The 24,895-nt window shown below is 42.0% G+C and overlaps 1 protein-coding gene across 1 annotated transcript in view; it reads left to right on the top strand.

The window, feature by feature from the left end:
* The window catches only part of gpr179 (G protein-coupled receptor 179), a 90,753-nt gene extending 66,366 nt beyond the window's left edge, over nucleotides 1-24,387 (top strand). The window contains exons 7-11 of the mRNA XM_072561300.1: nucleotides 1,411-1,649; nucleotides 8,510-8,648; nucleotides 16,630-16,735; nucleotides 18,035-18,181; nucleotides 19,663-24,387. Of these exons, the coding sequence (XP_072417401.1) occupies nucleotides 1,411-1,649; nucleotides 8,510-8,648; nucleotides 16,630-16,735; nucleotides 18,035-18,181; nucleotides 19,663-23,910 (4,879 nt within the window). The 3' untranslated portion in view covers nucleotides 23,911-24,387. The remainder of the gene's footprint in view (nucleotides 1-1,410; nucleotides 1,650-8,509; nucleotides 8,649-16,629; nucleotides 16,736-18,034; nucleotides 18,182-19,662) is intronic.
* Nucleotides 24,388-24,895: the final 508 nt, after the last annotated feature.

Here is a 24,895-nt window from a genome sequence, read left to right as displayed (position 1 = left end):
CTTATCTGTTGTCTTATCTGTTGTCTTATCTGTTGTCTTATCTGTTGTCTTATCTGTTGTCTTATCTGTTGTCTTATCTGTTGTCTTATCTGTTGTCTTATCTGTTGTCTTGTCTGTTGTCTTGTCTGTTGCCTATCTGTTGTCTATCTGTTGCATATCTGCTGTCTGTTGTTCATCAGTTGTAAACCTATTGTATTTCTGTGTCTTTATGTTGTCTATCCGTTATCTATCTGTCCATCTCCTGGCGACCATAGAAAATGTCTGGGATCAGGTCAACATTCCCCTGGAAGCGGAGTTTAAGGAGGCGGAAGAGGGTGGGTTGCTGATAGATTTTGAAAAAAGTTTTTTTTATAGAATCCCTACAGTGTGTGGTAGCAGGCCCTTCGGCCCAACAAGTCCACAATGACCCTCTGAATTGTAACCCAGCCAGACCCATTCCAGTAGTCATAGAGGTACTTCATGTAAGTCCAAAACTAAGGGACATAAATATCAGTGATACATCGAATAAGGAACACAGGAGAAATATGTTGAACCAGGAAATAGTGAGGCTAGGGAATTCACCATCACAGAGAGTAGATGAGGTGAGTAGCGTTGGTACACATATGGGAAGCTAGATAGGAGAGAAAAAGGGCTAGAAAGATACATTGATATGGTTCGATGAAAAGAGGTGGGATGAGGAGATGTGTGTGGAGCATGCTGGAACACCAGCATGAACCATTTGAGCCAAATGGCCTGTTTCTCTGCAATTAAATCAATAATTCTAAGGATTAGTGTTAAACTATCATTCTACATATGGATCAAGATTCACTTGAAGTCCAAAAGTGTGATTGTGTGTGTGTGTGTGTGTGTGTGTGTGTGTGTGTTGCAATTTCAATGGAGTGCCAAACGTCAATGCGACATTCTGAGAGTTAATGAGTTCTCCATCAGTTCCAGAATGCAACTGAAACTTAAATAAATAAAACTACTTGGATATGACAACAGAATTTGCTGTAGCAGCAATAGCTAGCACATTATTCAGCATGTGGAATGTTACCTAGAAAATATTTTGGATTCCTGATTGAACAAAATACAACTATCTGCCATGAGGAATGAGAATAAGATGAGAATGTTGATAGAGCTACTCGTACCTGGTCTACTAATGATTATGAGCTAAATAACATTTCCCCAATTCACTTAGTACAGTCTTTCTTTATATTGAACTTATGAATAAATTAACTTCCAGAATTCTGTTGCTGGAAAACAGTTTGAGCTGGTTTCCTACGTTAAAGGTTCTACATAAATGATTATTTTTCTGTCCCCTCCAATTATATCTTTACCTCCTCCCTTTCCATTGCTGTATTTTTAATTTTTCTTATCTCTCCCTTTTACGCTCTTTACCCTCCTTTTTTTGTCTCTGATGTTTTATTCCAGAGTATTGAAGGTGTTCCTATCCCGAACTGCCCAGCGGGTACCCTACATGACATGCTGCAGGGTACTGAAAATGTTGGCTGTCATTGTGCTAATGGTCTGTTGGTTTCTCATTGCGTGGACGTTGGCTGCCTGGGAGAACATGGACAGGAAGATCCCACTGGTCATTCAGTCACAAACTCCAGATGGACAGTTCTTTAACATGTGCCAACTCGATCGGTGGGACTACATGATGGCCATTGGTAGCATTTACTGTTTTATTGTCTTGTGTTTATGAGTGTTTTTGGCAATTTCTAGGCACACTATTTCAAGAGAAACATTTTAGTTCAAATTGCTATCCAATAGCCATGTTAAAAATATATCTGGAAAATATCAATTGATTTATCTTGGGTCCAGTGACCAAGAATTTGCTGGGAATATAGTGGAAAGCTTGATAATAGTAAACTGTAAACTGTACAGCACTTTACGGAGTTATGGCATGAATTGAGAATTGATTCAATAATACACACTGCAGCCTTGTTCGTAACATGAAAATAGCAGTGGGTTTTCAACGTTGCCGACATTTTAAAAAAGACTTCTGCATGAATGCAGTTAAAGTGAACCACCATAAAGTTGAGGTTGGCACTGAAAGATGTAAGGACCTTTTTTAATGACAAGATTCATGTTCCCATAACACAAACTCTACAACTCCAAAAAGAAACAATTGGAACAATGGAATCCAATTTGCGTAGATAGTAAAAGAGAAAATGCTGGAAAATCTCAGCAGGTCCAGACATTTTCCAGCATTTTCTCTTTTGGTTTCAGATTCCAGCATCCGTAGTAATTTGCTGTTATTCTGTAGATAGTAACTTTTTCTACCATTTCAAGACTTTTTATTGTTATGTTTATTATAGTAAAGCCTACTTTTCCTTTCTCTTTTTTCTCTAATCTAATCTTTATTTTTAATTCTCTCTCTCTGTGTCTAATTTGAGTCAAATTTATCCACTTCACTGAGTGGACATAAACTCTGGCATGGATTGGGTTGGATTGAGTAGCTGGTTCTGTTTCATGTGTCCCAATATAATCCTACTTCTCTGTTTCTTTCTCTGTTCTTAAATCTCATTGGTGAAAGAGAGACTATTGGCCCACCATTCACTTAAGGTTCCAGGATCTGTTCTTTAAAGCATCATCTGCATTTCAACAGAGTCTACATAGTATAGTATTTAATTGGCTGTAAAGTATTTTGGGAGATCCTGAATTCAGAAAGGTGCAAGTTTCAATTTTTAAAAAAATTGTTCATACTGCAACTCTATTAACCACTGTCGGGTGCAGCAGTATGATTGACAATAATTTATTTAAAATCTTTTCTACTTCTAACTTTCATTTACAACCTTCATGCCTGTTGTTGTGTGATCTCAGCTATTCTGATGTAGTAAAGTTACTTTTACCATTGTCATGTACATTCATGTCCAATCAGTGCACTATCTCTCATTGTTAGCCTCTGGTTCATAGGATGGAAAGATTTCTAACTTGTTCATTGCATTCATCAAATTCCAAAAAGAGGTGTCAAATAACAAGTGTCAAATGTCATAATGATCATCTTCAGAGTTTGAGATTGGGACAGGTTATTTGAGCAAGGTAGAGGAGGTTTTACTCTGTGTCAAACCACGTCATATCTGATCTGACACTGATACTGAGTACCTGCAACAATCCATCTCCTGCAGTGAAGTCCCCCGACCTTAGGAGTTAAAAGTAAATTCATAAAAATAAAGCCAGCTCACAATCTGATCTAATGATGCATGCATTGAAATCAGATGTAAACCCATCAGTGATATTCACATCTCTCCCCAGAGAGAAGGATTCGCACAAACTGCCTATAAATCCCTTAAATAGTTTTTCCATTAGCCTTCCCTTTTTCAGACAGCTGGTAACAAATAACGTGGGACCAGGTTTGATGACAAAAGCTGTAAGATATGATGAATTGATCCTGGTGCAGCCGAAGTCACTGCAAATTGCTTGGAGCTCTCCTGTCTATCTCCAGCTGTCTGTCAAAGGCTCAGTGATGCCCCTTTTTGAAGCATTGATGTGGAACAAAGTATTGCTGCATAAACAATCTAACCAACTCTCATTAAAGCTGCAGTTTGCTCTGTGACGGTTCTGTGCTTCCTTTGTAATAGCCCCCAAGTCTAAACCACTCAATTTAATGAGAAAGGCCTGCTCAGCAACAGAAAGGGAAACAAGGCCATTAGGGAATATGATGTGACATATGTTACAGTGAGAAAGGCTCTCAACACGCATCCCAAGCAGAGCAGACCAGTTATAAGGAATGGAGGTCACCAACCCTTCAGCAGGATTGCCTTTGGCTTGATTTAAGTTCTGATCAACTCTGGAGGAAAATTATTGGTGTGCTTAAGAAAAACATGCCTCTTATTCCTTCATTTGCTCTGACAATTTGTTTGTTAATTATAAAATGTGGGTGATAGGCGGAAAGGTTGGGATAAGGGGTCTCCATTATGAATATTTTCAAAACGCATTAAGCTCAGGGGTGGAGTCAGTAGGAACTGATGAAACAGGGTTGATGTGATGAATCTGCTCATTCATTAATCTGGGATTACTCAATTAATTGTGAATCAAAATTCATAACATTTTAAACCTTGTTGTCAATGTAAACAATATGATCACATCCAAAGAAAGACTTGCGTTTATATAGTGCCTTTCACACCCTCAGAACTTCAAAAAGTTTTTCATATCATGTCCTCACACCCTGCGTTAGAATCCCATAGACTCATCCAGAACATTTTCATGAAGATTTTCCCAGGATACACACAATGAATATATTTTCATGGCCTTCCCTCTGATAAATTCCACTTGGTTAAATCTTACATTAATTTTATATTAATGTTGTTGCAATATTGTCATGACACAAACATAACAGATGAAAGGAACACTAGCATTTATACAGCAGTTTACAATATTGAAACATCTCAAAATACTTCATGTAATGCATTACATTTGAAGTGTAGTCGCTGTCATAGCTACAATTTAAGTACTGTGAACATTATTCTGCACAACTAATTTTCCATACAGATTATCCAATTTATCAAAACAAGTCACAATATTAAAGTTCACTTCATGTGAAACATAATGAGATCTCTTGGAGTAGAGTCATAGAGTCGGAGAGCTGTACAGGCTGGCAACAAACTCTTCCATCCAACTCGTCCAAACTGACCACTTATCTTAAATTACTCTAGTCCCATTTGCCAGCATTTGGCCCATATCCCTCTAAACCCATCCTATTCATATCCAGATGTCTTTTAAATGTTGTAATTATACCAGCCTCCACCACTTCCCTTGGCAGCTCATTCCATAAACACACCACCCTCAGTGTGAAAAAGTTGCTCCTTAGGTCCCTTTTATATCTTTCCCCTCTCACTTCAACCTATGCCCTCTAGTGCTGGACTCTGCTACCCTGGGGAAAATATCTTGGCTATTAAACCTATCTATGCCAGTCATGATTTTATAAACCTCTATAAGGTCACCCCTCAGCCTCCAACCCTCTAGGGAAATAACATGATGCTGTACGAAAGCAATTCTGTAAGTTCCGCCCCTCCCTTTTCTCATTCTATTTTATTTTTAATTTGCAACTTCACTTTTGCCCCTTATTTGCCCAAACAACAGCTTCCCAAAATAACATTCCTCTCTCCCCTGGTTCCCAGGGAATTTGCTGAGTATTTGGCTGGGAATGAGTTTTAAAGAGTAGCTTTTAAGACCTTACAAATCCAAACAGCAATTCCATCATCTTTTTCTCTTCCCACATTTTGTAACATCTGATTCTGAGGTTGCCATTTGGATATATTCCTGGTGGCTCTGTCACATGATGTCTGAACTCCAGTTGTCTCGCCCAATCAAATATATGCATAACTAATAAAACAAATTCAAAGAAAATGTAAAAACGATGTCCTTCAGCATCTTCACGATGTTCCTTCTCAGTTAGGTACAGAGTGTCTGCACCATTAATCTTTAATTCCAACATATTTCATAATGGTTGAACCACTCTCCTATTCTTTTCCCTGTATGTCTCTTAACTTGGAATATCTTCCAACCTCAAAGCACAAGTGCCTTAAAATCATATTGCCTATCAATATAAAACATGTTTTTAATTCATTCACTTTATGTGGGATATTATTGGTGGGACTTCAGTATTTAATACCCATCCCAAATTGCTCTGGAAGAGGTGGTGGTGAGCTGCCTTCATGAACCGCTGTAGTCCTGGGGATGTGGGGAATGCTGTCAGGAAGAGAGTTCCAGGATTTCAAGTCAGTTAGTTAGTTACTCAACTGTGTATATGACAAACTAGTAATCTGAGTATGTATGTAACTCACACTGCATATGTAACATCTGAGATTTTTTAATCTGAGATGTTACATTCGTGTACATCAATAATTGTTAAAGGTAAAGTCACCATTGTCTTATCAGACCATAAGACTGCTCCCTTATTAGAGAGAGATGAATGGTGGTGTCTTTACATGTGGGTCGCTGCAACTCAGATGAGGGGAGAGGTTGAGAAGGAGGTTAACCTCAGTCAGATTGGGAATTGAATCCACACTGCTGGCATCCCTTTGCATTGAAAAGCAGCCATCCAGCCAACTGAGCTAACTGACCAGATGGCATTGCTCAAGAATAGAGCACTTCCGAAAACTAGCCACCAGTATTTTGGCAATTTATATATGACTCAATACGAATCCAGCTCTCTCTGATATAGGTTACATTGGCTAACGTAGAGAAAATCACAAAGCACATCATTGATGTTTCCCTGCATGCCCTTCTCGGTGGTAGAAATTACAGGTTTGGATTGTGCTGTGGAAGGAAATTGTATGAAGTTCCTTTACGTGCTGCATTACCTTTGATGTTGACTGAGGATGAGAATAAATAGCAAATGGGAATTTCCTGCAAATGTGTGAAAGGCTGGCCCATATTTGCACAGTGTAATTTCATTACCAATTTCAGAAACCAGAATCCTAGTGGATCCTTTTTACTCAAGCTTTGTGGCATTGAGAGATCCTTAACCCTGTTAGATCAGAGGTAGGAATAGATAGGTGAGAAAAGACCAAAGTCTATCTAATGTTCCTTCTGCCATCCTGGTAGACATTTGATAGAAGAATCATGGAGTTGTTGACTGAGCACCTCAATCAGTCTTCATCAATGAGTCTACAGCAGACTTAGACCTGAGGGAAGGAAATCCCCAGTGGTGGACAACTTTGGGAACCATTGGTCCAAATTCACCTGTACCTCCTGTCCAACCATGTGAAAATATTACAAGTTTGTATGTTTCATGTTTTTAAAATGGATACTAATGAATCGTTTAGATGGTTAATGACAGGGTCAGATGGAGGGTGGACGGGTAAAGTTTCTCAGGTGACTAACCAACCCTTCACCCCACCCTCAACCTGGTCCCTACAATATAGCTCCAAGTGACAGCCTGCCTATCATTTTGAAAACAATTATTAACAAGCAATTGAATTTTTTTAATCAACCAACTAACCCAAATATTAAAATAGAAATATCTTGAAGTCATGTCGGACTGGAAATGTTAACACTGTTTCTCTCGCCACAGAAACGGCCAAACCTATTGAGTTTTTGCAGCACTTTCAGTTTTTTTTACCCAAACATTATGCTGCCAATGCCAGTTGATGTGGGCAGGTGGGATTGAAAGGAGTGTCCACATTTCATCATCTGGGTTGATAATCTGGGAAGAAAATGGGATATATCTTTCGGGAGGGGGTGGTGGGATGATGTGCACATTGAGTGTACTCCCAAGATGAATATTCTCCCCCACTTTGTGCTTCTGCATTTGCCCTCCAAACCCCCCTCGCCTTAACCCCCTACCCAACTTTGTGCCCAATCCCATGTGATCTTATGTGTCCAGGACTTTCCCTAGTCTCAGGGGCTTGCAATACCACCGGGCACTCTGATGGCCTGGTACAGTGTTCAAACCAACATAGTGTACTGTTGCTGTGGGGCTGGGGGATCTTCTTGTTTAAGCTGGTCCATTTAGAACTGACTTTTGTAATGCAGGCAAGAGCATGTAATAGTATCTGCCCCACCCATAGAAAATTCAGCCCACTATCTTCGAAATTTCATCTTCTGAAAGAGCCCTACAATTTCCATTTGAATGTTACTGTACAAAATGTTGCTGCCATCTTCTTAAGAAATCTATTCTTTAGCTTGACCATTCAGACACTAAAGCACTTCTACCGTGAGGTTAATTTACCCCCTATAAATGAAGGCTGCAATCTCTGGCTATGCAATTCTGAACAAGATGTAACATCTGGTCATGGCCTCCTTATATAGATCCTTTTAGATTTGTTAAATTAGCAGTCATAGTCCCCTGGACTTTGTTTCCTGACAAATACCCCCTCTGCAATATTACAACTGGGAAGGAAGACAATCTGCCCAAAGTGCTTGTGCAAGCTTTTTAAGAGGTTCGTGATTGGTAAAGGGATCAGGATTATAGGGAGAAGGCAGGAGACTGAGGGTGAGAAACGTATCAGGCATGATCAAATAGTGGAGCAAACTCAATGGGCTGAACAGTTTAGGCTTATACTCTCTGGAATTTAGGAGATCAAATTGAGGTATTCAAGATGATAAAAGGTAGGGATAAAATAGACGTGGAATGGATGCTTCCTTTTGTGGGGCATTCTAGGACAAGAGGTCATAGTCTTAGGCTAAGGGGTGGCAAATTTAAAACCAAACTGAGGAGAATCTGTGGAATTCGCTACCCAAAGTGCGGTGCATTCGGGTACAGTGAGTAAATTTAAGGAGGAGTTAGACAGATTTTTAATTGGTAATGGGTTAAGGGTTACGGAGAGAAGGCAGGAAAAGGGGGGTGGGGAGCATATCCGCCATGATCGAATGGTGGAGCAGACCCGATGGGCCAAATGGCCTAATTCTGCTCCTATATCCTACGAACATGTGAACTTATGCTCATATGTCTTATTTACCCAGTGGAACTTTCTCCTTTATTTTGTTCCTTCAAATCTCCCCTAACATTTTCTTTGAACTTTAACCTATAGTTTCTATAGGTTACTGATGTCTTCCTGTATTTTCTATTCTGTCTTGGCAGCTGAGTTCCTCTTGCTGTGCTGGGGAAGCTATCTCTGCTATGCCGTGCGAACAGTACCATCCACCTATCATGAGCCACGTTTCATGGGTCTTGCCATTCACAATGAAATCCTGATGTCTGCTGCCTTCTATGGTGTCAGGTACAGTAATGCACAGTTCTGCTGTCACTCTTAACTGCCTATTATCAGCCATTCCATTGCTATCTGAAGTGAGTTGTGTCCCAGTTTGTAGCACGCAGTCTGAAGAGTTCATGCTGCAGTCCAGATGCCTGGAGTCATCGCCCACACTGACCATCCCAATGCTGCATTGAGGACTGGCTCCACTCTCTGAAGTGAAGTCCTCCAGATGAGGCATTAATCTAATGGCCTGTCTGCTCTCTCACGTGAACATAAAATATTCCACAATACTGATGGACAATTCTTCTCGTATGCTGGACGATATTTACTCCTCAGTCGATGGTTAGGTTGTTTACTTAATTGCTGTTTGGATGAGCTAACCGCGCAGAGATAATCACAGTCATAGGGTTATAGAGTTTTACAGTAGAGAAAGAGGCTCTTTGGCCCATTATGTCTGCATCAGTCATCGAGCACCTATCTATTCTAATCCCATTTCCCAGCATTTGGCCTGTAGCCTGGGTATGCTATGATGTTTCAAGGATTCCTCAAAAGTCATCCAAAACATTATAAAGGTTCTACCTTAGCGAGTTTTGAGAAGATTTGTAGCTCAGGTTGAGGATCTGGATGTAGGTTTTCTCGCTGACCTGGAAGGTTCATTTCCAGACGTTTCGTCACCCTACTCGGTAACATCTTCAGTGGGCCTCCGGGCAAAGCACTGCTGATGATTCCTGTTTCTATTTATATGATTGGGTTTCTTTGGGTTGGTGATGTCATTTCCTGTGGTGATGTCATTTCCTGTCCTTTTTCTCAGGGAGTGGTAGATGGGGTCTAACTTGATGTGTTTGTTGATAGAGTTCCGGGTGGAATGCCATGCTTCTAGGAATTCTTGTTCATGTCTCATGTGAGACATGCATGAGAATTTCTAGAAGCATGGCATTCGAACTGAAGCTCTATCACCAACACATCAAGTTAGACCCCATCTACCACTCCCTGAGAAAAAGGACAGGAAATGACATCACCACAGGAAATGACATCACCAACCCAAAGAAACCCAAACATATAAATATAAACAGGAATCATCAGCAGTGTTTTGCCTGGAGGCCCACTGAAGATGTTACCTAGTAGGGTGACGAAACGTCTGGAAATGAACCTTCCAGCTCAGTGAGCAAACCTATATCCAGGTTCCACCTCTACCACCCTTCCAGGCAGTGAATTCTAGATATCCACCATCCTCTGGGTGAAAACAATTTTCCATAAATCTCCGCTAAATCTTCTGCTCTTTACTTTAATTCTGTGCCTCTGGTAACTGTCCCCTTCACTAAAGGGAAAGGCTTATCCCAATCTCCCCTAGTTATGCCACTCAGAGCTTTGCATCAACAGGTCCACCCTCCTGTGTATCCAGATTCTCTTCATCACAAAAAGGCTCCATCCCAGGTAACATCCTGGTGAACCCCCTCTGCCCCTCCTCCAGTGCATCCACACTCTCCCTACAGTGTGTGGGGACCAGAATGCACACAGTGCTCCAGCCTAACTAATGGTGTACAACATCATCATATCTTTCCAGCTCTTGTCTGCAATGCTTTGACTGCCATATTTCCTGGATTACAGTAACAACCACACTGGGAAAGACATTAAGTGCTTTAGAAAATCCTCAGGATGTGATAGGTACTATATAAATGCTGCCTTTGCTGTCACTATAAGCTATAGCCAACACATTATCTGCTTATGCAGTGGCAGTGCCTGTGTCTTTACAACAACAGCAGTTTCAGAACCAAAGAACAGCAGCAAAACAAAGTAATTTGAACAAGGTGCAGTGGCACGACAACCTGGCTTTGTCTAAAATAGTCTCTCTGCCACGACGGAGGATTGCAGTTTTCTCAGAATTAATCCAGGAATAGGACCTTGCTCACTAAGCCCTTCCCAACGTATGGTCACCCGCTCCAGACCCCTCAGTGCGTCCGTCAAGCTCAGTCCCCAGGCCCTGCTTGAATGTTCTGTGTACCACACTCTGTAAGGATGGCAGTCAGCAAGGGGGTACCCTGGATGGGGAGGGATGTGGTGAGTAGGGGTAGGGGTAAGGTGAATGAGGAGGGGGGGATAGTGAGGGGGTGGGGGTGAGTGAGTGAGGAGGTGGGGGTAGTGAGTGAAGAGGTGGGGGGGACTGTGTGAGAGGGTAGAGGGGCGTGAGTAAGGGCGTCGAGGTAGTGAGTGAGGGCATGGGAGATAGTGAGTGAGGGGTAGTGTGAGGGCGTAGCAGAGTGAGGTGGTGGGAAGAGCCTTTGTCTATTCAGCCCCTCATTCCTATTTCCCTCTTTCAATCAGACATGGCTCATCTCAAATGTATTTTATCCAGCTCTGTTCCATAATACTTTTACTGAGAAAAATTGATCTTTGCCTTAAAACTTTCAACTTCTAACTGCTTCTTAAATGGTCCAGTTCTAATTTTAAAGATCTTGGTATTTTGCTGTTTGGGTCTATCAGCAGAGGAACTAATTTACCCAGTGAATTTACCCAGTGAAACCTCCTTAAACATCTAATTTTGATGAACCTAGAGTATTGTGTGCAGTTGTGAATTCTGTGTTCCAGGAGGGATGTGATTACAATGGAGAGGATGGAAGGGAGATTTACCAGGATGTTGCCTGGGCTGGAGCGTTTAGTTATGAGGAAAGACTGGACAGACTGCAGCTGTTTTCCATGGAGCAGAGGAGGCTGAGGGACATATGGTTGAGATGTATAAAGTGTGAGGGGCATAGACAGAAGAAACTTGGTGGAAGGATCAATAAAAGGGGGAATAGATTTAAACTTAGGGGAGGCAGGTTTAGAGAGGGTGTGAGGAAACATTTCTTCACCCAGAGTCATAGAGTCAAACTCACCCATGCAGACCAGATATCCTATACTAATCTAGTCCCATTTGCCAGCACTTGATCCATATCCCTCTAAACTCTTCCTATTCATATACCCATCCAGTTGCCTTTTAAATGTTAAAAATCATACAACACCAGGTTATAGTCCAACAGGTTTATTTGGAAGCATCAGCTTTCAGAGCCCTGCTCCTTCATCAGGTGGTTGTGTTGTAATTGTACCAGCCTCCACCACTTCCTCTGGCAGCTCATTCCATATATGCACCACCCTCTGTGTGAAAAAGTTGCCTCTTAGGTCCCTTTTAAATTTTTCTCCTCTGACCCTAAACCTATGCCCTCTAGTTCTGGACTCCCCCACCCCAGACAAAAGACCTTGTCTATTTACCCTATCCATGCCCCTATGATTTTATAAACCTCTATAAGCTCCAACACGCCAGGGAAAACAGCCCCAGCCTACTCAGCCTCTCCCCATAGCTCAAACCCTCCAACCCTGACAACATCCTCATAAATATTTTCTGAAACCTTTCAAGTTTCACAACATCCTTCAGATAAGAGTGTGGAGGGAATCCAGAACCCACTGCCTGTAACCTGTAAGAAATATTTGTTGCAGTTGTGATGTCAAGACATAGAAAGCTACAAACCACATACTTGAAAATGGGATTAGAATAACCTGGGGATTATTTTTGACCAGCACAGATTCAATGGGCCGAACGGCTTCTTTCTGTGCTGTAGACCTCAATGGCACGATGCCTCTATTTTAAACTCAAGAGATGACAAACCAGGTTTGGGCATTAACTTGACCGTTTAGTACCTGGAGCTTTTCTGCTAAATCTGCCTTTGTGAAGACACCAGGATATTGAGGCAGGAAGCCCTGCCTCTGGCATTAGGCCCTAAACATCAGAGAGTGTTGAACAAAAGGTCCCAGCTATCTCCATGGGGTTTGCTCATCTTAGCCAGCTCTGCTACAATTGCCTCACTAATTGAGGATTATCAAAGAGAAAATACCAGCTACTTCCTTCCTGCTCCTTGTCACTAACAATGACAGGCCTCATCTGTGATTCAACTCACTATTGAATAGCTAGCTGCCGAGGATCTCACATGAAGCAAGGGATGGCTCTCAGAGTCTGAGGACCTGACATGTCCATCCATCTCTGAACCCATCCACTTCTCTACTTTCTCACCTACCATAACCACAACATTTTATATTTCTATAGTGCCTTTTATAGGAATTATGTGAAACAAAGTATAATGCCGAGCCACATGATGAGAAAAGAAATCAGGTGACCAAACAATTGTTCAAAATTGTAGGTTTTGAAAAGAGGATGTAAGGGAAGTGGAGAGGTACAGGGCTTTGGGGAGGAATTTCCAAAACATAGGGGGCCTTGGCAACTGAAGACAGAGACACCAATGATGGAGCGATTAAAACTGGGGATGCAGAAGAATCCAAACATCGATGAGTACCAATATCTTGGAGTGTTGTGAAGCAGGACGTGATTACACAGCTGCATGGATATGTACACATGGAATTTGAATTTGAAAAGACAGTTGAAAAGTTTAAAGTCAACGTGTCACTTGAACAGGTGCAATTAGTAGGTCAGCGAACACAGGGTTTATAGGGGAATGGGATTATCTATGAGGTAAGATATTAGCAGCTTGATTAGGTTGCCCTCAAATTTATGATTACAACGTGAGAGACCATAAGATGCAGGAGCATTCGGAGAGAAGTCCTGTAAATGGTTTGGAAGTGTGCTATGATGCCAATACCCCAGGAAGTATTGGTACCCAGTGTCCAAGATGGCACTTTTGATGGAGCAAGCAGGGAGCTGGAGTTAAAGCAAATAGAAATTGCTGGAGAAACTCAGCAGGTCTGGCAGCATCTAAGGAGAGAGAAACAGAGTTAATGTTTCAGATTTGGTAACCGTTCTTCAGAACTGATTGTGAGTGAGCTGGAGTTGCCAGGTATCACTCAGACTTTTGCATCACTAATTCTCAGTGTCTATGAGCAGTATGGTAGGAAACCTTGGATTCATGAGGTTAGATTTGGAGTTAATTAGGTGATAAGAAGCAATAACTCCCTTAATAGACATCTGGCAAGAATTTCACTTTGACACCTGGAATTCTGTTGGAAAATGCAACCTCTTGCTCCCAGTGATGAGACAGGCCATGTTGGACTTTACACAATTCTTTCTGATTTCTCGCTTCATTAAGGACTTTGTAAGATTCCATGGGTCTCTGCCCATGTCTTTTCTAGGTGATAGAGGTAGAAGGTTTAGAAGGTGCTCCAGGCACTGTATAGTAGATGGTACATACTGCAGCCAACGTGCGTAGGTGGTGAAGGGAGTGAATGGGGTGCCAGTCAAGTGGCTGCTTTATCCTAGAACAAAATACAGCAGATACTGGAAACACTCAGCATCTGTGGAGAGAAAAAAACAGAGTTCATGTTTTGAGGATGATATGACTCTTCTAAAGAAAGAGTTCTTTCCTTCTCTGAAGAAGAATCATGCCAGTCTTGAAGCATCAACTCTGTTTCTCTCTCCACAGATACAGATAGTCATAGAGTCATAGAGATGTACAGCACGGTAATGGACCCTTCGATCCAACCTGTCCGTGCCAATCAGATACCTCAACCCAATTTAGTCCCACCTGCCAGCACCCGGCCCATATCCCTCTAAACCTTTCCTATTCATATACCCATCCAGATGCCTTTTAAATGTTGCAGTCGTACCAGCCTCCACCACTTCCTCTGGCAGCTCATTCCATACACGTACCACCCTCTGCGTGAAAAAGTTGTCCCTTAGGTCTCTTTTATATCTTTCCCCTCTCACCCTAAACCTATGCCCTCTAGTTCTGGACTCCCCAACCCCAGGGAAAAGACTTTGTCTATTTACCCTATCCATGCCCCTCATGATTTTATAGATCGCTATAAGGTCACCTCTCAGTCTCTGACGCTCCAGAGAGATACTGCCAGACCTGCTGAGTTTCTCCATCTTCTTCCATTTTTGCTGCTTTAACCTCAAGCTTCTTGAGTGCTGAGTACTTCACGCTGACTTGGTCCTTCAGTTCTTAAAAGGTTAAAGTGAAGTTCCTTCTGTTGTTTTTGACCCCTGGTCTTCATTGATTTTTTTTTAAATTACGAGTGAGAAATATTTCCAAATGATTTAGCAGAAAGTGCAGTGAAGAGGAAGTTTCACAGCAAAGCCCTCAGGCTTTCTGACAGAGTCTGTTAAAACCCATCTCCTTTCAAAGCAGTCACTGATGCATCGATCGTAAAGTCTGATCTAAATATCAGTTGTTTTTCTCTGTAACTCACCTGGACCTGTGACACACATTGCCCATTCAGACCATTTGCAATCCCCTGTCGGGTAAAGCAATCACTACTGCAATTGCAAATCAACGGGTGGAGAAAAGCCAATAGGCCAAATGATCCTATATCTTATGGTCTTACGCTCAATGAATATACTTAACATTCATATCACCTGGTTTTAATAATGATTCAGTTGAGTTGAATGATTATAATAGCACCACCTACACCTGGTGGAAAGCATTTCAATTCCAAGTATATACCAGAAACAATCCAAACACTGTCATCTATTGATAACTGCTCCTCTCCCTACATTCGATTCACCCTTCCGTCTCAAACCAGCAGAATTTCATTGTATTTCTGATTAAAATGAACAGCACGATAATTTTATCTGCCACTATTCTTCAAACTCCCAGTGCTCCCTTTTCCAATTCCAGGTCAGGCTTCCAATTCTTTGCAGCTCGTTGTCTAGGAATTGAAGAAAGGAGCAGGGATGGTTTGCTGCGTCTGTACAGTATTGTGTGCAGTCTCGGCCCCCTTATCTGAGGAAGGATGTTCTGGCTATGGAGGGAGTGCAAAGAAGGAGAGTCTCGAGCACAAGCCCCCTTGGCCCCTCCACCCCCTTCCTGCTGAAGGACTTACGCTCGAAACATTGACTCTCCTGCCCCTCGGATGCTGCCTGACCGGCTGTGCTTTTCCAGCACCGCACTTTTTGACACAGATTCCTGGGATGGCAAAGCTGAGTAACAAGTGGAGACGAGATCAGTTAGGACTGTATTCACTGGAGCTTAATTGAAGAATGAGAGGGACTCTTATAGAAACCTATAAATTTCTAACAGGATGAGACAGGATAAATGCAGGAAGAATGTTCCTGATGACAAGGGAGTCCAGAACCAGGGTCACAGTCTAAGGGTACAGGGTAGGCCATTTAGGACAGGGAGGATGAGAAATGTCTGCACCCAGAGACTGCTGAGCTTGAGGAATCCACTACCACAGGAAATTGTTGACGCCAAAATATTGAAAACTTTCAAGAAGGATAGAAATATAGCTCTTAGAACTAAAGGAATCAGAAGATGTGGGGAGCAAGTGGGAATATAAGGCCATAAGATATTTGAGTTCGATGCTCAGCTATGATCATATTGACTGGCAGAGCAGGCTCAAAAGGCTAAAGGGCCTACTCCTGCTCCTACATTGGATCTTTTTGTGTCTATGTTACCTTTATCCAGCATTAGGCTGTTATTATGTTTATGATAGCCATTGTTTAACACCTCAATTTACCACCCTATCCTAGTTTCTGTCTGTCTAATGTCACACCTTCAACCTCAAGCCTATCATTCATCCAGCAATGTTCACATCTCCTTCACAATCACGTCTCAAGAAATCAATCCTAACCCTCTCCAATCTCTGCAACCAATGCTCTGACTCACAACTTCCCTATTAAGGTCTGGAGAGGGTCATTATCCATCTCTCTCTTGCCCCAACAGCAGAAATCCTGTTCTACTCTGTTATCACTTTAAGGCTTGAGATCCCCAGTGTCACTCTCAAACCCCCAATCATCAAAACGGTGCAGCCCAAATCTTAAAGGAGAAGGAATCTCCACTCCTTCCTCTCCAAACCTCAATGCTTCCATAAATCTCTCCATTTTATTTCATCTCTTGCATTGAATGTCCACACACAAACTCCCCTGCATGTGTTCTGCAAGCGGATTCAGTCTATTTTTAATCCAATGTTATCTTATGAAAATCCAAACTTCATTTGATGGTGTTCCATCCTTCCTATTTACCAAAGTGTTTCTGTCATTAATCTGTGATGATTTGAAAATAAAGTTCATTTCTTTCCCTAGGTTCACCATGGCAACGACTCTTCACCCTGATTGGATGTTACTGCTCTTCTTTGCTCACTCTCACCTAACGGTCACAATGACACTAATTCTGCTTTTCATCCCCAAGGTATGAATACCTATTCTTGAAAACAGATATATAATGAGGCTAAATTCACCACATAATGGTGAGGGCACAGTGGCTCAGCGGTTAGCACTGCTGCCTCACAGTACCAGGGTCCTGGGTTCAATTCTACCCCTGGGCAACTATCTGGAACTTGCACATTTTCCCTGTGTCTGTGTGGGTTTCCTCCCCTACTCCAAAGATGTGCAGGTTAGGTAGATTGACCATGCTAAATTGCCCATAGTGCTAGGTACATTAGTCAGAGGGAAATGGGTCTGGGTGTGTTACTCTTCGGAGGGTCGGTGTGGACTGGCTGGGCCGAAGGGCCTGTTTTCACACTGTAGGGAATCTAATCTAAATTGCCCACATGTCCAGGGATGTGTAGGTTAGTTGGATTAGCCATGGGAAATGCAGGAGGAGTGGGTTGGGGGTTTGGATTTTTGGAGGGCTGGCATAGGCCAAATGATCTGCTTCCATGCTGTAGGGGTTCTATGATTCTACCTGACTGTGTTTTAATGGAATGAGAATTGAGACAAGATTTAGCACTAGAAGCTTATCTGTTCAAGTACTGAAGATGAAAATGCACTTTAACTTCATGGATAGATGATTGAATTCTGTTGAGTTGCATCAAGACGCAGAATAGGTTCCCCAATAAATAGAGCCACATTGCATGAGTTTCAAGTTGTACATTTCCAGGGTGTGAGCTGTGCCCTAGTGAGCACAGCTTCCACTTTTACTTGGAGCAGTTCTGCTAGAGTGTGTGAGTGTGCAGTCACACCACAGTCCAAGGTAGCCCTGGGTAGAAAGGTACTGCAAGGACCTTGTTCCGGGATAAATAATGAGTGTTTGTACCCAAACAAAAAACTTCAAATGAATTTTTGATAAAAATGGACATATGCCCAGCAACAACTATATTTCCAAAAGAATACTGACCCGGAAAGGAGTTCAATTGCACAATTGCTACCCTGTGGAGTATTCGAGTTGAACAATGCATTTAATTGCAGGCGAGATAAATAGATGAGAAAGGAAGAAGCGAAAATCCTGTTTGAATACCTAAGGTCTGATGTTATGAGGAAGGTCATATGGAGCATAAACACCAGGAGTAGAACATTTGGGTAAAATGGCTCATTTCTCTGCTGTACATAATGTATAAATTAGGGCCAGTCTTTTGACATTTTGAGTAAACAGGTACAATATACAATGAATATAACCTTTGGAGTTGTTTAACAGAAAAATACTTTGGACAAGGGAATTATTAAGAATTTTTTCCCAATTAGTTGATTCTGAGCTCCTTTCTCTTTGCAGTTTCTCCATGTGGGAACTCCCCTGAGGGAGGACATCGTAGCCGAGGTATATGAGGATGAACTTGACATGCGTTTCTCTGGCTCCTATCTCAACAGCAGTATAACGTCTGCCTGGAGTGATCACAGCTTGGAACCAGATGATATCAGGGTGAGCAAAGAGAAAAAGCTTTGAAACTAGTTTGCTCTAATGCAGAAGATAAGTAGGTCACTTTTGCAAATAGGGCTGGAGGATTTTAAAAAAACTTACTTGCCATTCTAGCCCCTGGGGAACAAGTAACTTTCAACCATTAGTGAGATTTGCAGATGCTGGAGATCAAAATAAAACCAGTATGTACTGGAGAAACTCAGCATCTGTGGAAAGAAAGAAGAGTTAACATTTCGATTTTTTTAGTGACTCTTCATTAGCAGTGGGGCAGCCAACCTGAACCCTAATAAAATTGTGGATCAGATGCTGATGGAGGTGCTGTGCTTGGTTATCAACTTTGGTTAAATGTATTTCTGGATGCTTCACTACAGATCTCTAACTATTGATCACCAATTTATTCACAGTCGCAATGTCCAATCTTCCCACAGCCAGCTGACAAACAAAACTCCTCACTACTCAGTCAGATACTTTGGACAGGGAGCATGGTGGTTCATTGGTTAACACTGCTTCCGTATGGTGCCAGGAACCCAGGTTCAATTCCAACCTTGGGTGACTGTGTGGAATTTACACATTCTCCCTGTGTCCATTTGCGTTTCTGCTGGATGCTTTAGTTTCCTCCCACAGTCCAAAGATGTGCAAATTAGGTGGGTTAGCCATGCTAAATTATCCATAGCTTGCAGGGATCCAAGTGCTAGCTGGATTAGCTATGGTAGATATGGGGTTATACAGGGATAGGGTGGGATCTGGGTCTGGGTGAGATGCTGTTCAGGGGGTCAGTGCAGACATGATGGGCCAAATTCAGCACTAAGGGAATTCTATGATACTTGACTGTTAAATGAATTTTGTTTTTCCTCAAATTTTCAATAGATTTTTAATAAATAGAAATGTTCTAAGAGCAGGTGAAAAGAAAACCTCAATTTTGAATTTGAGGGCGTTGTGATTTTTTTCTCCTTTATTTGAGTGATGTCCTAGGGATTAATCTTCACTTCTTGGACACTCCTGTATCACATGATGAAAATTGTTTTCATCCAGAGAGTGATGAACATTGGAATTCACTGCCCACTTTGGTGGTTGATGTGAAAACCCTTAACTCGCTTCAAAGGTACCTGGATCGGCACCTGAAAGGTTAGAACCTACAAGGCTTTGGACCAGGTGCTGCAAGATGGAACTAGAATGGGCCATTAAGTTTTCTTCCCCCTTCTTAGCTAGCAGACATGGCAGGCTGAATGGTCTCTTTCTGTACAGTAATATTTCAATGGTGCCTGGAGGGTTGGTGACACGAGCATTGAGGTCATAAAGGGTGCTTTTTATCGCCCCCCCCCCCTCCCCCCCATTGCAATTCCAAAAGACATTCAGTCCCATTTTCCCACAGAAGGTACACTTGGAGGAAAAGTGAGGGATCAAGCTGCAAAGGAGCATCTGCTTCTTTCAAGAAACTTGTGGAAAATACTAACGCTTCATTGATTGTTGTTTCCTTTCTGCAGGATGAGCTGAAGAAGCTTTATGCCCAACTGGAAGTACATAAGACAAAGAAGATGACAGCCAACAACCCACACCTGCTGAAAAAGAGGAGCTCCCGAAGAGCCCTAGGTCGCTCCATCATTAAGCGGATAACGGAAATTCCGGAGTCAATGAGCAGACAGTGCAGCCGTGATGGATCCATAGCAGGCAGCAGCTATGCGGGCTCCTATAGGAAGAAGCTTCACGATTCTGCCAGCTCTAGCTTGAAAGTAAGAGAGGACTCCATAAAACATCGTGTCTTCTCAATTCGAAAATCTCACAGCACCTACGACCACGTGAGGGAGCACCGGGATGGCCACATCAGTAGAGCCGATTCCTCCAGAGACCCTTCCCTGTTGGATTCACTCATGAGGAAGAAGCTGGCGAAGAAGGTCTCCGAGAGATCAGACGGTGACTCGTTAGATGACGCTCCTTTAGTCTGCAAGTCCGCCAGTGCACACAACCTCACCGTGGATATGAGCCCATTAAATCCCACCATGGGAGGAACACTGCAAAAATCTCTTAGTGTTGTCAGCTGTGCAAGAGGGAAGTCTCTGATGCTCCCAAAAAAGAAAGAAGAGAACTCAAATCAGTTGGGAGAGCGAGTTCAAAGGAAGCCATCAACAAGGCAGACACCAACTATGTTACAGCCTCCCACAGGTCCAGCACAACCCGGAGAGCCAAATAAAACATCCGACTCAGCGCAACAAGGAGTCAGTGAGGCCCCTCAAGGGACAACAAAGCCAGCGTTACAAGATGGTCACAATAAACCTCTGGTTTGTCCCTGGGACTTTCAGAACTTGCAACCTCCACCTTCTGAGATCAAGGTCAACAAACAAATCACCTACTCACCAAACAAGAGGAACAGTGTTGATAGCTCACTGGGAAAGCTGCAGGCGAACAGAAGAGTATTCATGGATTTGGTGAGGAAGCATCGAAGTTTGCATCAAGATAGTATCAGTTGGGATGGGAAGGAGACATCTATCACTCAATCCCAAACTGCGGACATGCAACCTGGAGCCAATACATCGCCAAGAGTTGGAAAAACAGTCGAACATTCAAGAAAAAACAGCATTAATCCAACCGCCCGTGTTGTGTCACCCAAGGTTGACAAGACACGATTATCCTCTGAAAAGATTGATCAAGTGAAAACAGATGCTCCTGTAGGTGAAAGCAAGCGGGAAAAATATATGACACTCATGAAACAAGCATCGAGCAATAGCTCAATCATTTGTCCCTGGGACAATATCGCAGATGATGCATCATCAATGGATTCTTGTATAGATCCGAAGAAGGGAAGGTCTTTGTCAGTCTGTGTTGGTTCTCCAGAGCAGCTTATGCATGGCTCCCTGAAAGTAAAGGATGCAAGTGATCAAGTGAAGCATAATAAAGGTTTTGGACATTCTTTAAAACTTCTAATGGCACCAGGGAAAATGAAGGATAGCAAGAGAGAGAAGTCAAGGAAAGTAACTGAGAAAGTCAAGAGCAGTACAGACAAGGAAAGAGAAAAGAAAACAGGATCAGCAACTTCATTGGATAAATCTACAGCTGCAGCTGTTTGTCCCTGGGAAACAGGAGAGACCAAGAACCAGGAAGAAAAATCACAGTCAACTGAGGCATCATCAGCAGTAGATGCCTCTCCACTGCGCAAAGTAGATACAGTGGACAAGCGGGAAAAATATATGACACTCATGAAACAAGCATCGAGCAATAGCTCAATCATTTGTCCCTGGGACAATATCGCAGATGATGCATCATCAATGGATTCTACCATAGATCCGAAGAAGGGAAGGTCTTTGTCAGTCTGTGTTGGTTCTCCAGAACAGTTTATGCATGGCTCCCTGAAAGTAAAGGATACTAATGAACCACCAAAACAACCCAAAGGTTTTGGACATTCTTTAAAACTTCTAATGGCACCAGGGAAAATGAAGGATAGCAAGAGAGAGAAGTCAAGGAAAGTAACTGAGAAAGTCAAGAGCAGTACAGACAAGGAAAGAGAAAAGAAAACAGGATCAGCAACTTCATTGGATAAATCTACAGCTGCAGCTGTCTGTCCCTGGGAAACAGGAGAGAGTAACCAGGAAGAAAAATCACAGTCAGCTGTTAAATCTGAAGTGGCTGATGCCTCTCCATTGGGCAAAGTAGACACAGGGGATAAGCGGCAAAAATATGTATCACTGTTAAAACAGGCATCAGCAAGTGCTGCAATCGTTTGTCCATGGGATGTCATCTTAGAAGAGGCATCAGGCAATAAGGCAGATCAAAAGAAAGGAAGATCTTTATCGCTTGGTGCTAATGTTCCAGCAACAATTGTGCATGGCACCTTGAAAACCAACGATGCAAATTATTCATTGCAGCAATCTCAACAATTAGCACTGTCACTTAAATTTATGATGGCACCAGGAAAGATGTGGAATAAAGAAAAAAGTGAAGAAAAATCACTGTCCATTGACAAATCTAAGATTGCAGATATCTGTCCTTGGGATACAGCTGACACTGGGAACAAAGAGGAAACATCACTGTCCATTGATAAATCAAAAGTCACAGATATCTGTCCCTGGGATACAGCTGACACTGGGAACAAAGAGGAGACATCACTGTCCACTGATAAATCAAAAGTCACAGATATCTGTCCCTGGGATACAGCTGACACTGGGAACAAAGAGGAGACATCACTATCCATTGATAAATCTAAGATTGCAGATATCTGTCCCTGGGATACAGGAAACACAGGGAACAAAGAGGAAACATCACTATCCATTGATAAATCAAAAGTCACAGATATCTGTCCCTGGGATACAGCTGACACTGGGAGCAAAGAGGAGACATCACTATCCATTGATAAATCAAAGGTCACAGATATCTGTCCCTGGGATACAGGAAACACAGGGAATAAAGAGGAGACATCACTATCCATTGATAAATCAAAAGTCACAGATATCTGTCCCTGGGATACAGCTGACACTGGAAACAAAGAGGAGACATCACTATCCACTGATAGATCAAAGGTCACAGATATCTGTCCCTGGGATACAGCTGACACTGGGAATAAAGAAGAAACATCACTATCCATTGATAAATCAAAAGTCACAGATATCTGTCCCTGGGATACAGCTGACACTGGGAACAAAGAGGAAACATCACTATCCATTGATAAATCAAAAGTCACAGATATCTGTCCCTGGGATACAGGAAACACAGGGAGCAAAGAGGAAACATCACTGTCCATTGATAAATCAAAAGTCACAGATATCTGTCCCTGGGATACAGCTGACACTGGAAACAAAGAGGAAACATCACTATCCATTGATAGATCAAAGGTCACAGATATCTGTCCCTGGGATACAGCTGACACTGGGAACAAAGAGGAAACATCACTATCCATTGATAGATCAAAGGTCACAGATATCTGTCCCTGGGATACAGGAAACACAGGGAGCAAAGAGGAAACATCACTGTCCATTGATAAATCAAAGGTCACAGATATCTGTCCCTGGGATACAGGAAACACAGGGAGCAAAGAGGAAACATCACTGTCCATTGATAAATCAAAGGTCACAGATATCTGTCCCTGGGATACAGGAAACACAGGGAGCAAAGAGGAAACATCACTGTCCATTGATAAATCAAAGGTCACAGATATCTGTCCCTGGGATACAGGAAACACTGGGAGCAAAGAGGAAACATCACTATCCATTGATAGATCAAAGGTCACAGATATCTGTCCCTGGGATACAGCTAACACTGGGAACAAAGAGGAAACATCACTGTCCATTGATAAATCAAAGGTCACAGATACCTGTCCCTGGGATATAGAGAATGCAGTGGGCAGTGAACAAAAGACATTGCCTGATGATAAGTTGAAGATTACAGTTATCTATCCCTCAGATAGAGAAAATAATGGAGGGAAAAAGAAACCATCACTGTCCTTTGATAAATCCAATGTCTCAGGTAACTGTCTCTGGGATACTGAAGATTCTGGATGCAGTGAGGGATTATCGCTGCCCATTGATAGATCTAAAGTTCCAGATATTTGTCTTTGGGAGACAGAACCATCAACAACAGGAGAAATCCAAATGGGTACAAAACCTGAAAGTAATTTTACTTCAATTGCTCCTTCTGACATTGAGGTGACAGCTACAAACCAACATGAAAATAAAGAAGCTGAAAAACCAAAAGATGCCGCAAAAGTTAACAAATCAAATCTGAGCTGTCCTGTGCATTTAGTATGAGTCAGTTGAGGTGCCAAAGTTAAAGATGAAGTGACTGTGATATTTTTATGTAAAGCTTTTCCAAGGTATGGGATAAAGCAAAATTCATTGATGCCAGATTTCTGATGTAAATACAAAGTGTGCTACGTAATAAACACCTTCTTCCCAAAAGTAGTGGCTGAAGAAACGTGTGTTCAACTAAATATTCAACCCACTGCGATACTTGAGTAATCTCAGGCAGGATTATTCATACTGCATTATGAAGTGAGGTAAGAGTAACTGTCCTTAACTTAAAAACTGCATTTGAACCCTATCAAACCTAGAGTCTGTGGAAATTATGGAGAAAATTTTCTGCCAGTTGGAATTACAGAAAAGAAGATGGCTATGGTTGTTGGAGGTCAGTTGTCTCAGGTTCAGGACATCTCTGCAAGAGTTCCTCAGGGTAGTGTCCTAGGTCCAAACATCTTCAGCTGCTTCATCAATGACCTTCCCTCCATCATTATGTCAGAAGTGAGGATATTTGCCAATGATTGCACAATGTTCAATACCAATTGCTGTTCATGAAGCAGTTCATGTCTAAATGCAGTTAGACCTGGTTTGGGTTTGTGTCATGATGCATTGGGCCACCAGGCTGGAAATCAATCCAGAGTCATCACAAAAACTAAAGTTTTTAAAATGAATATCCCCAAATCACCAAACTACCTGAATTTCAGACCCAGGCTGACAGAGGCACAGACCAAGTTTTTGTATTTAACAAGAATCACTATCTATTAGAGGCAATCGGATTCTACTTATGGACAACAATTGAACTAAATTAAGTAAACTCTACAAAATAAAACTCTAACCCCATTAAAAACTCTCCCTTATACACACAGACAAACATAATCAGTCAACAAAACAAAAAAGACATCTTGAAAACAGTTCTAGACTTGCTTCACGTAACCTATTACATTGTTTTTTGGAATAGAAATTATTCATCGAATCCCTACAGTGTGAAAACAGGCCA

Source organism: Chiloscyllium punctatum, chromosome 42, assembly GCF_047496795.1.
Source record: "Chiloscyllium punctatum isolate Juve2018m chromosome 42, sChiPun1.3, whole genome shotgun sequence".
Taxonomy (NCBI): domain Eukaryota; kingdom Metazoa; phylum Chordata; class Chondrichthyes; order Orectolobiformes; family Hemiscylliidae; genus Chiloscyllium; species Chiloscyllium punctatum.
The sequence above is the reverse complement of the archived record's forward strand: the minus strand, read 5'-3'. Positions and strand labels throughout refer to the sequence as shown.